Consider the following 13,302-nt stretch of genomic DNA (forward strand, 5'->3'; position numbering starts at 1 on the left):
GCGTTTTATTTCTTGCTGTAGGGAAATGGCTCTGGTTCAAATCTAAGCAGCAGAAAAATCGAGCCCTGTCCTAGTAATAGTCAGTGTTGGCAGCTTCTGATCTTTTCAGACAAGGAGCCACAGAGGAGAGTCAGAGAGAATAGGAGCTGGTTTTTAATACGCTGCAGAAAGGCTTAGGCGAAGGAGGAGGGTGGTGCAGTTGTACAAAGACCTGAGGGTGGGCATCCTCGAGCAGTGGTGTTGCATGGAGGATACCCGGTATTTGCAGGGGAAAGAGCAGGCAATGAAATGCAGCGGTGTTGGCAGAGAGGGGGAAAGAAGCAGCCTCAGACCCGTGCAGGTTTCTGACATGCAGTGCCTCCACACAAGGGACTCTGAAGTCCAGCTTTTCTGGGAGGATGGAGGACTTGTGCTGCATGAGCTGACTTTGTCCTGTAGCGGTGGTGGAAGGAGCTGAAGGGAGAAGGGCTTAAAAGGCTCAGCACTGATGGTGGTGAGAGCTCAAGGTTGGGAGGGGAGATGCTGGGGTTCTCTACTCTCTAATTTAGCAGGCTCCAGGAGGAGTCATAGTGCAAAATGATTTTATCTTTTTTGATGCTGAGAAGTGTCAGAACTTGATTTAATTTTAAGGAAACAAATCCTGCTAACTCAACTCTTGTCTCCCCCGGTAGATCTCAAGAACCCAACGGACTCTTCCGTGCATAGTCCCTTCACTAAGCGTCAGGCCTTCACGTCAACTTCAACCATGATAGAAGTGTTCATGCAGGAGAAGCAACCTGTGGTGACTGCCTCTACAACTGTGCCGGCACCCCCTTCCTCGCCGCTGCCCAGCAAAACCAATCCTGTTCCCCAGATGTCCCCAGGGTCCTCGGACAACCAGTCCTCCAGTCCCCAGCCAGCACAGCAGAAGCTGAAGCAGCAAAAGAAGAAAGCATCGTTAACATCAAAGGTGTGGATCAATGATGGGGAAGGAGGCGTTGTATTGTGTTAGAGCTGCAGAAGAATCCATTTTGGGCTGGGCTTGGCCTTCCTGCTGTTGGCATTGGGTGTTTGTGGGGGTGATGGAGAAAAGCTTGCCTGCCTGGGTTGAACAGTGTAATTCAGAAGACGCAAGCCTGTAACTACCGTCGTGTGCTGGGAAATGTGGGTACTAAAGTCATTTTCTGTGCTTACCCCAGGGAGTGATTGACCCTTTCTGTTGTTCCTCCCCTGCAGATTCCTGCGCTTGCAGTGGAAATGCCTGGCTCAGCAGATATCTCAGGGCTAAACCTGCAGTTTGGGGCGTTACAGTTTGGTTCGGAGCCTGTTCTCGCGGAGTACGAATCGACGCCCACAACGAGCACCGCCGTTAGCCAGTCTCAAAGCAGCCTGTACACCAGCACGGCTAGGTGAGGACCAAGCGCACAGAAGGGAACAATTAATCTGAGCAGGTAGCTTTGGAAGGCAGCTGGTCCCGTGGGCTTGAGTTGTTACACTGCATACTAGTAGACCCTTTCTGACTGTGCCGTGGTCACAAAGGGGGGACAACGTATGCAACAGCAAAGGGTAAGTTGCCAGCAGGCTCATTCAGGCAGCTCTATGACTGATTGGCCTGTGGTACTTACACAGAACACAGACGTTTCCTGCTGCCGTTAAACTGTGTTGCTGGAAACACAGGCGGGGAATCCCCAGCGCAACTATTCCTCGTCCCTGGTGAACAGGTTCTGTGTGCTTTGTCCTGCTTTTTGTCTGGCAAACCAGGATGCAGTGGAGTAGGTGTATCTACGGTGATGATGCCTTGCCAAAGCGAAGCATTCTGTCTTCCGTTAGAATCATTGAATAGTTTAGGTTGGAAGGGACCTTTAAAGGCCATCTAGTCCGACCCCCTGCCATGGGCAGGAACATCTTCAGCTAGATCAGGTTGCTCTGAGCCCCTGTTGGGCTGACCCTTAGTATCTGGCCGGTCCCTTGAGTGCTGGGACCTGAGTGGTGGCAGCTCGTGAAATGTCACCTGGAGCACAGCAGTGTGTCAGGCCAGGCTGCAGTGAGGTGCCAGCATCCTTCTGGGATTGGGCTGGCCCTTGTCTGGGGATGTTTCTCTGCTTGGCTGCTTTGTGTGGTGCCTTTATAGCACCAAAGAGCTTGGGGCTCTTTACTTTGAAGATTTGAAATGGAGAGCCTGCAGTCTGGGTCAGCAGCTTACAGCAGGGCTGTTTTGGAGGAAAATGTTAAACTTTTCTTTTCTTTTTTTTTTTTTCCCCTTTGTAGTGAATCTTCATCCACAATTTCGTCCAATCAAAGCCAGGAGTCTGGTTACCAGAGCGGCACAATACCGACAGCAACATTTACCTCCCAGAACAGCGCTCAGGGACCACTGTACGAACAGAGATCCACCCAGACGAGGCGATACCCAAATTCAATCTCCTCCTCGCCCCAGAAAGATCTGACCCAGGCCAAGGTAGGAAAATAGCTTTGCTCTCCCTTTGCGCTGAGTAAGCGTAGCGTGTGAAGCACTGTCTTGGGGGAAGCTAAGTGGTTTATCAAGTGTTTCTGCAATCCTCCAGCCTCACCACGTGACTCGTGGACTCTCGTGAGAGCTTTCTTCTGGCTGCTACAAGAGCCCTTAGTTATGTTGCTTACCTGGGGCTGGGCCAGTGGGGTTAACAGCGGTTAAGTTGATCACAGGCCATGTGTCGTGTCATGCATAATTACCCTGCTGCAGAGTGGCATTCAGGCTAAGGATTTAGTTTTGTCTTAAGGATTTGATTCTTGCATGCTGCACACAAGTTCAATAACATCAGTTTGGGCTAACGAACTTGTGTTAAGGGTGTTCAGCCAGTCTAACTACTAGCAGCAGAGAAACTTCTTGTGCTGCTTTCTCAAATATGCTCATCAGGGCCATGCTGGCACTGGGCTAGTTGAGCTTGGGACCGACCCCGATGCAGTCTGGTGACATGCATTGGTAGCATGCCTTTTTCACAACTGAGCAGGGAGTGTGGGAGGGCGCTGACACTAGATCTGCCTCTGGAAATGAGCAGCTGCAATGCCCGGTATTCTTTTTTTCTCTTCTTCCTCAGAATGGTTTCAGTTCTGTACAACCCACGCCATTACAAACCACACAGGCTGTTGAAGGTAAGAGTCTGTCAGTGCAGTGGGTGTCCTGAGTCTCTTGTACTGCTTGTATTCTTTGCTTTGGATTAAAAGCTTTTTCTGTGCTAATAGCAAGTTCTTTCCCTGCTGGACTAATTGCTGCCACTCAGATTATTTGCTCGCCTTAAAATGTTCAGCTTTCTGCTGATGGATCCATGAGATTCTTGATAAGTCGCTCCCTGATGACAATAATTTACTCTGATTTGTTTGTGAAAGGCACCTCCTCTGTGGGTCTTGAAGCTCTTTGCAGAGCCGATGGTGGTGTTGGGGTAAAGTGAGATGTAGAATACAATCACGCTGTCAGTCCGTAACTGGTTAGCAGCAGTGAGGGAAGCCCTGGATCTCCCTGGTCTTCTCGCTGAGCCTTTGCTGATCGTCACTACTGAATTGCCCTCCAGGAGCTGCTAGTAGCTGCCCCTAACCCAAAGCTTTTGTTCACAGGTGCTACAGGCCCCGCAGTGAAATCCGATTCCCCCTCTGCTCCCAGTATCACGCCTCTCAATGATGGGGTATCTGCATCGTCCTTGCTGACGACAGCCAGCCAACACTCAACAGCTCTGAGCAGCCTGAGCCACAGTGAGGAGCTCCCCAGTACAACCACCGCCCAACTCAGCAGGTGAGCAAGCGTGGTGGATGGATTTCTAGAGAAGCAGAACTAGAAGCAGGGATCTGTAGTAGACATGAGTCTGTCTCATGCAGTGGGGAAGACTGAGATGACTCATCCCAGCCGAGTAGATGGGGAATGGGATCTGGCCTGGTGCCACCAATGGTGACTCCCGCACCTTGGCTTGACAATCTTTTATTCCTCCTTCCACAGTACGTTACCCACCCAGCAGAACAGTCTGTCCTCATCCACATCCTCTGGGCGAACGTCAACTTCAACTCTTCTGGTGAGTCTGGGTATGCTGTAGTGCTGTGCAGCCCCATTCCTGCTCCGCTCGGGGAGCTCTGCAGGTGTGCCCCACCTTGGATGTGTGGCCGGTGGGGTCTGCAGTTATGACAGGAGCTGCCAGGCTGCTGGTTATCCCCCTGGAGTTTGGATGTTACATGCAGAGAGGACGGAGGGTTATGTCTGAACACTGTCTGTGCACCTCTGGCTTGGGGCTTTTGACACCCTGCCTGTTTCAGACATAATAAGTACTGTTATGCACTTGCAGTGCAGTAAGTGCAGCCCAGCGAGCCCCCGGCACCCCGGGCTGCATCCCCAGCAGCGTGGCCAGCAGGATGAGGAGGGGGATTGTGCCCCTCTGCTGTGCTCTGCTCTGCTCTGGGGAGACCCCCCCACAGTGCTGCCTCCAGCTCGGGGGGCCTCAGCACAGGAGAGACATGGAGCTGGTGGAGCGGGGCCAGAGGGGGCCCCGGAGATGCTGGGAGGGCTGGAGCCCCTCTGCTGGGAGGACAGGCTGGGAGAGTTGGGGGGGTTCAGCCTGGAGAAGAGAAGGCTCCGGGGAGACCTCCGAGCCCCTCCCAGTGCCTAAAGGGGCTCCAGGAGAGCTGGGGGGGGGCTCTGGATCAGAGAGGGGAGCTGTGGGACGAGGGGGAACGGTTTGACACTGACAGAGGGGAGATTGAGATGAGATCTGAGGGAGAAATTGTTGGCTGTGGGGGCGGTGAGCCCCTGGCGCAGGGTGCCCCGAGAAGCTGTGGCTGCCCCATCCCTGGAGGGGTTCAAGGCCGGGTTGGATGGGGCTGGGAGCAACCTGGGCTGGGGGGAGGTGGCCCTGCCCCGGACAGGGGGTGGAATGAGATGGTCTTTAAGGTCCCTTCCAACCCAAACCATTGTATGATTCTTTTGAGCCTGTAGCAGCTCTTGAAAGTGCTGCAGAGTTGCAACCAGATGTCAGAGCAAACTGGTAGCTGATGGAGTGTCACTGTTCAAATGTATATACTGCTGGAGCTCCTGCAGTACAGAGCCCCTGGTTATTGGCTTCTGCAGCAGAATAAATCTCCCTACAGCAAATGCGGTGTTCGGCCCTGCTTCTCCCAGCAGACAGACATGTTGGGACACAGCCATACAAGAGGCTTGGAAGCATTAGGGGTTGGCTGCTATCAGGACTTTGGACTCAAGCCAGATGCAGAGCAGGTTTCTCTGTAGTCTGCAGCAGCCGAGTTCGTTGCAGACTCTTGGAAACGTCCAGGTGCAGACGGAGCCACACAACATTTTACGTAGTATAGAATAGAATCATTTTGGTTGAAAGAGACCTTTAAGATCATCAAGTCCAACCATTAACCCAGCACCACTTAGGCAGCATCCAGCAGTATTTCTGCATGCAGTTACATCTGCCTGTTCCCCTAACTCTCTTCCCTTCATTCCGTAGCACACAAGTGTGGAGAGTGAAGCAAGCCTCCATTCTTCTGCTAGCACTTTCTCCACCTCCTCCAGCACAGTGTCAGCCGCCCCACCAGTCGTAAGCGTTTCATCCAGTCTCAGCAGTGTCAGCAGCCTGGGCCTTAGCCTCAGTAGTAACTCCACGGTGACGGCCTCGACTCGCAGCTCCGTTGCAACAACATCAGGTACTCTCCTGGGTACTGCTAACCAGGAGGAGGGCGTGGGGACTGAGAGAGACAGCTTCTGCTCTTTGCTTCACTGTGGAACTTTTCCTTTCTCTTCCTTTTTCAGGAAAAGCCCCTCCCAATCTCCCTCCTGGAGTCCCACCGTTGTTGCCTAATCCATACATCATGGCTCCAGGGTTGCTACACGCCTATCCGGTGAGTGGGACAAACGGCTCTTTGCAGTCATGTCGTGCCACTAGATCCCTCCTAGCTCTGTCTTCAGCTAGCAGGGAGGGATGTAGTCTGGTAGGGAAACCAGAAACTCTAACATCAGCCCAGCACAACTGCCTTGGATGGGAAGAGTTTGGACCTGCTCTTTTCCATAAAACAGTAGCAGAGGAAATCCATGTGCCCGTGGGGGTAAACGTCTGTAATTCTGGTCACCCCAGAGCAGATTCTGTCTGTCTGTTCTCTACAGCCTCCCCAGCCTTTGGGGAGCCCTTGGTCAGAACACAGCGCATGAAAGTGTGGAGCTGTATTAGCAACATGGTATGGCAAAGGCCGAACAGTTAGAACAAGGGTGGCAGCTGCCCCAAAGTCTAGTGGTGTGTCACAGCCGCCTTCTGAAGGCGAGGACAGATTTCGATGGAATAATTTCTAGAGTAAAATTGTCAAGTGCCTTTGTGGTCTGGAGCAGCGGTGCTAGGTGTTGGTGCTCACTCTTTGTTCGAGCAACTTATAAAACTAGCCTTGGCAGTGTCGGTCTTGCAGCAGTGAATGCTGGCTGCCTGTGCCTAGGTAATTGTGTAGCCTCTGATTGTCTGCTTCTGGCTTTATCTCACACTTATCTAAATGTTTAATCTAAAATTAGGTAAGTGTCTTTATCTAGTCTATGTCCCTAACATCATCTCCTGCTCTTTTTCTAGCCACAGGTGTATGGATATGATGACTTGCAAATGCTCCAGACGAGATTCCCATTGGTGAGTGATGAAGGCTCACAGGGACACGCCACTTCCACTGGTGTGACAGCTCAGTGGTGCTGGGTGCTTCGGGTGTACAGCCGGGTTGGGCTGTTAGGTAGTCCTGAAGAGCTGGCGAAACAGGGTGCTAAATGGATGCACCTCTCTGGCAGCAGTGAGGAGTTAATCAGTTGCTCCTTTGCGCTTGGGGAGTTAGCAGCGCTAGTTATTCAGGCCGTGGTACTGATGGTGGGGCTGGGGAATGTGAGATCTTCAGCAGGCAGAGCTGTTTTGCTTGACAGTGGTGTGATGAGCTGTGGTAGATACGCGCCTCTGATCCTTGAAAGAGGCAGTGACTAAATACTTGTATGAGAATGGGTTTTATTTAGCAATGTGACATGTGTCCCTTGTGTTGGGAAGTGGAGGGGAAAGTCCAGGCAGTTAAGGACTGCATACCAGTAGACCTTATCTGGTTCTTCTAATAGCCAGACGAGGGGGATGGTGCATGCTACAGAAACCTGGGGTTGCTGTAGGTGGTGATCAGCCTTGATGTGACTGATTGAACTGCAATGCTCCAACATATCTGCAGTCCAGAAATTGTTTTCCAAAAGACTGTTTTGCAGAGCTCAGAAAACTTCTCCTTTTGTTTTTATCCTTCAGGATTACTACAGCATCCCATTCCCTACGCCTACCACCCCACTGACTGGAAGAGATGGCAGCCTGAGCAGCAATCCGTACTCTGGTAGGGAAAAAACCCGCTCTGATTGCGTATCCCACCAAGGTGTTCATGCTGCTGCTTACTAGTTTCCTGTGCCGTTGTCTGCTGGAGCTATGTCTGCGCCAGCCTCCTGCACTGCCTTTGGTCTGGAGCATGTTTCTCAGCAGCTAAATTCTTGACTTCCCTTTGATCGTCTGGTCCTGTTGAGGCATGTTACCAGGATGATGTGGACAAGTAGGAGTCGATGCAGCAGTTGGAAAGGGAGCGAGGAAGGGCTGAAAGAATTTGTGAGGTGTAAAACTGGGGAAACTGCCTTTCAGGTCGTGGTGAGGCAGGGGTTAAGCAGCGCTTCTCAAGGACTTAGAGTAAAAATAGAAAGAAATACAAAATCTGGAGAAATTAAGGTTTTTATCTATGCAACAATCTCATGGAGAAAGAAAACAGGGCATTTAGGACCTGTCAAATTCAAACCAAATGCCCAGTGGGTGGCTGACCTTGGTAGGTGCATTTATTCACACTGCTGATTTGCAGTGAGCAGCAGTTGTGCTGAGCTTTCACGTGCTTTAGGAATTGTTACACTTTGTGGATCGCTCTTTTTCTAGCACCACTTCTCCCCTGCTTCAGCAGGAGCTTGTTTGTGCGGAAGTGCTTTTGCCTGGCACACTGAAGCTGAAATCCCAAGCTCAGAGTGCGGCGCTGCTGCATGTGTGATTTGCCAAGTTAACATTGGTGATAATTAATGTTTGTGGCTATGCTGGACTCACTTGTGAGCTGGGGCAGCACTGAGAAATTCACTGGCTTACTGTGTGAGCTCTGAATAGGGAGAGTGTTTGCATGAAAGAGCAGCAAAGGGAGCTTCCCCGAGCCCTGCAGCCAAGCCCTTGCGCAGTTCCCAGACTGGGAAGAGAGCAAGCTGTATTTCCGAGTACTCTCCGCGGGCTGCTGGGCCTCTGCAGCAGTATTTGATTCGGTGCCGCCAGCAAGAGAGGAGGAGGTGTGAGCCCTGCTGTAAAATGGAGCCATTCGCACGTCCTCAACTGGAAGATATTTGACTCTGCTCTTCAGTGAGGAGCTGTTTGCAGTAGGACAGGGCCCCCAGGCTGCTACTCTGCCCTCGGGTCTGGCACTGGAGGGAGCTGAGTTGCGTTCACGCCGGCTGCTGATGCACTGAGAGGGCTGAGGAAGAGCTCCAGCATTGGGCTGTGCGGGCGGCCAGTGACAGGTTTATCCAGTGCCGGATCGTAGGCTGACATCAAGCAGTGCAGCACTGTAGCTTAGCTGCTGTGGGTTTCCCTTCCCCTCAGGGGTCCTCCTCTTAGGGGTGAGGAAAGCAATTAACAGCTTGGACTTATCAGCGGGTAAGGGTGGGAGGGCTGCAGTCCTTGGTTAGCTGTAGGAGGGGAGTTGATTCAAGTCACCGTTGATCTAAAGGCTGTGTCATCTCTGGGCTGAGCTGGAACCAGCCAGGATTTGACACGTCTGTTCTTCAGTCTCCTTTCATCTCCTGCATTCCAGGTGACTTAACAAAATTTGGCCGAGGTGATGCCTCTTCCCCTGCTCCTGCAACGACTTTGGCCCAGCCTCAGCAGAGCCAGACCCAGACTCACCACACCACGCAGCAGACGTTCCTGAACCCAGCGCTGCCTCCTGGCTACAGTTACACCAGTCTGCCGTACTACACAGGGGTACCAGGGCTCCCCAGCACCTTCCAATACGGGCCCGCCGTGTTCCCTGTGAGTTTCCCAGAGGCAAGGCATGGGATTCGGGCAGGAGGGCGATGCAGCAAAGCCTCTCCTCACTCCGCTTCTCTTCTTTCTGTAGGTTGCTCCTACCTCTTCCAAGCAGCATGGTGTGAATGTCAGCGTCAACGCATCAGCAACCCCTTTTCAGCAGCCCAGCGGCTATGGCTCTCACGGATACAGCACTGGTAAGAGACCTGACAGAACATCTCTCATCAGCGGTTACTGGCTGGCAGAGCTTGGTCACAGTCTTGCTGGCCATGAAAGGGCACTGCTGTCTTACTGCCTCCAGCAATAAGGGAGGAAAATGGCTGTGGTGCAACACGCAGATCATTTGATTCTCCTTGGAAAAGCCCAGGCTTGTCCTGCATCCAGGTCTGGTGCGGGTTTGAGGAGTACGGAACACTTCACACCCTCCTCTGTGCCCAGCAGTAGGTGGGCTGGAGCCTTGGACTCGTATCAGAGAGCTTAAGCTGCTGAATTGTTTGTTTTTTGTTTTTTTTTACTGCCTGTATGTGATCGATAGAACAATAATTATTCCAGATTTGAGCCTGGGAACTTGTTTGACTTCTGTGTTTGGCAGATGCATGCTTTCTAGAGGAGTGTCCTTGACTCAAAGAGGCAAGAAGGTCGTGAACCTCCCACTTGTCTCGGTACTGGGTTTCACTGGTTAATGTCTGGCTGACTTACAAAGGGCCTGCATTTGGGTCCCTCTTCCAGCCGTTAAATTCCTGTTGTGCCTTTTTTCACTACATTAGAGCCCTTCAAAACACTAATTTCTCTTCGTGAAGATACTTCAGCTCTGTACCAGGTCACCCGGTACTGAGTCTTTCAAACCTCTTTGATTTCAACACTTTTTTCTGGGCCTTAAATGATTGCTGAGGCTTTCCTCTGTACCACCACCTGTCAGAAACAGCCACCATCAAGTGCAGGTTGTGTGCCAGTGTTGCCAGTCGTCGCACCAACTGTCCCAGCCCACAGTTGAGTTGCCTTTACATGCAATTGCCTGGTTTGCTTCCAAGGAGCTCTCAGGCCATCCTTGCTACTGTATCATGCTGTGAGTTTCTTTCCTTTGTCTGCTGTATTGCCCCAGCTTTTCTCAGAGTTGATATTTTCTGGACTTTTCAAGAATGTGTATTTCTCTGGGTGGCAGCAGGCCCCTATTTATTTTTTTTTTTTTTTTTTTTTCTGGAGACATCCAGGCGCTGCTGGTGTCCACAGCAAAAGAACTTACACTCCAGCGGGCACTTTGCTGCTTGGCTTTGCCAAGACCCTGCTCCCTTGGACGATGTCCGTCTCCAAACATTTCCTGGCTGCAGAGCCACAAGAGCTCTCCACCACCTTGGTGCTGGCATTAGCATCAGTGGCTCCTGCTGAACCGGTGGCTGCTGCCTAACGCCCGCTTGCCTTTCCTTCTCCCCAGGTGTATCGGTGACATCCAGTAATACAGGAGTGCCGGACATCTCGGGCTCTGTCTACTCCAAAACTCAGGTTAGTGTCTGGTGTGTGCTCCAGGAAGGCGCTGCCTTGCTGGGAGCAGAAGCCCAGCTCTGAGACAGCCTCCCTGGGCAATGAGGTCTCTTCTCCTTGGAGCAGCCAGCCAGGGAGAAAGGAAATGCTTGGCCTTTCCTAGCTTAGAGCAATTCCAAGCCCAGAAAGAGCCACGGGCAGAGACTCTTGGCCATTCTCTGCATGACACACTGACTCTGGGGCCCGTGACTTGCAGAGCTGGGGAGGGGGATTCTGCCAGGCAGAGGCGGGGGTGTGCCACCCAGCTCCCAGCCCTTACTCCGCCACTGGCATCTCCTCCTCAGCAATCCTTCGAAAAGCAGGGATTTCACACTGGAACCCCGGCAGCCTCCTTCAACCTGCCTTCGGCGCTGGGCAGCGGCGGCCCCATCAACCCTGCGACGGCGGCGGCGTACCCCCCCACCCCTTTCATGCACATCCTGACCCCGCATCAGCAGCCGCACTCGCAGATCCTCCACCACCACCTGCAGCAGGATGGGCAGGTAAGAGACCCCCCCAGTGTTCCCGGCCCTTGCTGGGGTATCTCCTAGGGCTCTCGCTCCCCTCCCCTCTCCAGCCCCCCTCTCCCTCCCTCCTTCACGCCCTGCGGCGGACACACGCGGTGACACGCACACGCTCACACCTGCACATACACACAGGGCCGATAAAGAGGATGAGGTGAGGAAGGCCCGGGGTGCGCTCCGCTGGGGGGTTCTCGGCACAGCCCCCCTCGCTGCCGGGCTGTACCAGGTACGGTCGGGTAGTGCCCCTTCACACAGACATGCCTGGTACGCCCTGACCTCCCCCTTCCTCGGAGTGGCGGCTCCGCAGGCCAGCAGCGAAGGGGTTACTCGCCACAGCCACGACCCCACCATAGCTTGCAGGTCTAACCGTGGATTTCTATTGTCATAGTTTGTCCCTTTATTTTACATATCCTGGTACTGCAACAGCTTCCATATTTGCAGATGATACTGTGCTGCCAACGCCAGCAGGAAGACCAGGTAATGAACCTCTCTGATAATGCATTGCACTTGCCCTGGGGTCTCCCCCCGCCCCTAAGGCCCCCCAGGCTCACGTAGCCCCTTCCTTCTCCCCCCCTCCGTGGCCCCGCCAGGCGAGGAGAGAGGCCCTCAGTCAGTATGTGCACACACACACACCCGCGCGCACAGACACACACCCCCCCCTGCTCGACCCCTTTCCCCCCCACCCCTTTTCCTCCCCTCTCCCTGCAGCGTGGCAGCCCCTGCAGCGCTGCTGGGGCCCTGCTTGCCTGCGGTCCTGGCACGGTGCCGGTCTGGAGGAAGGCGCAGAGTGGAGGGGAGGGTCCTGTGGCAGGCAGCATGGCGTGTGGGGACCACCGGCCGGCTGCTCGGTGCAGGAGGCAACCCGTGCCCTGGAGCCGGTGGCACCAGGGAGCTTGTGCTGGGCTGAGGCGGGTCAGCGACTACCGAGGAGCCGTCCTGTGGGGACGGCGGTGCCCGCGGCACACCAGCATCACCCTGCAGACCAGGCCGGGGTTGGGACCCCGGAGACAGCGGCACCCATTTTTTTTTTTTTTTTTTTTTTTCCCTCTCCGCGATAACTGCCCCGCTTCTCCTTCTTGCCCCCTTCCCGCAGAGTGGCTCCGGCCAGCGCAGCCAAGGCAGCTCCATCCCTCAGAAATCCCAGGCCAACAAGTCTGCCTACAACAGCTACAGCTGGGGCGCCAACTGAGGCCGGGGGCGGCCCTCGCCGCACCCGCCACCACTTGCTTCCAAGAAGAGAATCCCACCGAACCCGACGCCGAAGGATCCCGGGGAGGAGAACGTCCTGCCACAGGGCAGCGCCCGGCCCCGCAGCCCCCGGGCAGGGCAGGCGGCTCAGCCTTGTCTGTCTCCAGCCACCTTTCCCGTTGTATGTAATATAGAATTTGTATTTTTTTCTTCTTTTTTTTTCTTTGCCCTCCTTTTTTTTTTTTTTTTTTTTTTTTTTTTTCCCTTCTCTCTCTGCATTCAGATTCTGAACCGTTTGCCGTAGGGGCCTTTTTTGGTTTTTACTCCTTTCTCCCCTCTTTCCCCCCCCTTCCCCACCTCCTGCTGCCCCACAACCTCTCGGATCCAAAGGAGTGGAAGCTGCGAGTCGCCTACAGCAAACCCCCTTATTATTAGGAATAAGAACAGTAATTGATATGAACAGCATTGTAAGATGAATTAGTTGAAGTGTTTTTTTTTGTACCGTGTTCTAAATTTAATGGATAAATGTGTCTTGTATATAAAAACAAAAACCCCATGCTGTCCTGTAGTTCTCTCATTTCCTCGCCCGCCCTCCGCTGCTCTCGGCCACCGGCCTGGAGGGGCTCTCCCTTATTTTACCTCCTCCACCCTGTGGGCCCCAAGCGCAGGTCCTGACCCCCCCCCTCCCCTTGCACGCTGTAAGTATCTTCTGCTTTTGGTTTGGGGATTTTTTTTGATCTTTTTTTTTCCTTTTCCTTTTTTTTTTTTTTTTTTTTTCCTATGTAGTCCACATCTTGTATTTTTCAGTTCAAACCGGTCCCTTCACCTGAGGCCCCCGTGCGGGTGATTTACTAAAGAGAATAAAGATCACAAAGTGATGTGTGGATTTTTCACTAGCTGCCTTCTCCGCCTGCTCCCCTATTTTTGCTCCGGGGGGCGGGAGGCACTGGAGGGGTTGGAGGGGAGGGAGAGGTTCCTCCCCCTCCCCTCCTCAGCTGCTTTTTTTTTTTCCCCCCCCCTTTTTGTCGATTTTTGCCTCTTCC

The 13,302-nt window shown here is 53.2% G+C and overlaps 1 protein-coding gene across 1 annotated transcript in view; it reads left to right on the forward strand.

Annotated features, from left to right (window-relative positions):
* Window positions 1-13,056, forward strand: part of UBAP2L (ubiquitin associated protein 2 like) — a 31,727-nt gene extending 18,671 nt beyond the window's left edge. Inside the window, exons 13-28 of the mRNA XM_082495988.1 lie at window positions 672-949; window positions 1,216-1,388; window positions 2,248-2,437; window positions 3,057-3,111; window positions 3,571-3,745; window positions 3,947-4,019; window positions 5,448-5,643; window positions 5,750-5,838; window positions 6,549-6,602; window positions 7,242-7,323; window positions 8,815-9,032; window positions 9,121-9,226; window positions 10,462-10,529; window positions 10,853-11,050; window positions 11,498-11,548; window positions 12,165-13,056. Of these exons, the coding sequence (XP_082352114.1) occupies window positions 672-949; window positions 1,216-1,388; window positions 2,248-2,437; window positions 3,057-3,111; window positions 3,571-3,745; window positions 3,947-4,019; window positions 5,448-5,643; window positions 5,750-5,838; window positions 6,549-6,602; window positions 7,242-7,323; window positions 8,815-9,032; window positions 9,121-9,226; window positions 10,462-10,529; window positions 10,853-11,050; window positions 11,498-11,548; window positions 12,165-12,260 (2,102 nt within the window). The 3' untranslated portion in view covers window positions 12,261-13,056. The remainder of the gene's footprint in view (window positions 1-671; window positions 950-1,215; window positions 1,389-2,247; window positions 2,438-3,056; window positions 3,112-3,570; window positions 3,746-3,946; window positions 4,020-5,447; window positions 5,644-5,749; window positions 5,839-6,548; window positions 6,603-7,241; window positions 7,324-8,814; window positions 9,033-9,120; window positions 9,227-10,461; window positions 10,530-10,852; window positions 11,051-11,497; window positions 11,549-12,164) is intronic.
* Window positions 13,057-13,302: the final 246 nt, after the last annotated feature.

This window comes from Vanellus vanellus, assembly GCF_965231255.1.
Source record: "Vanellus vanellus genome assembly, chromosome: 27".
NCBI lineage: Eukaryota > Metazoa > Chordata > Aves > Charadriiformes > Charadriidae > Vanellus > Vanellus vanellus.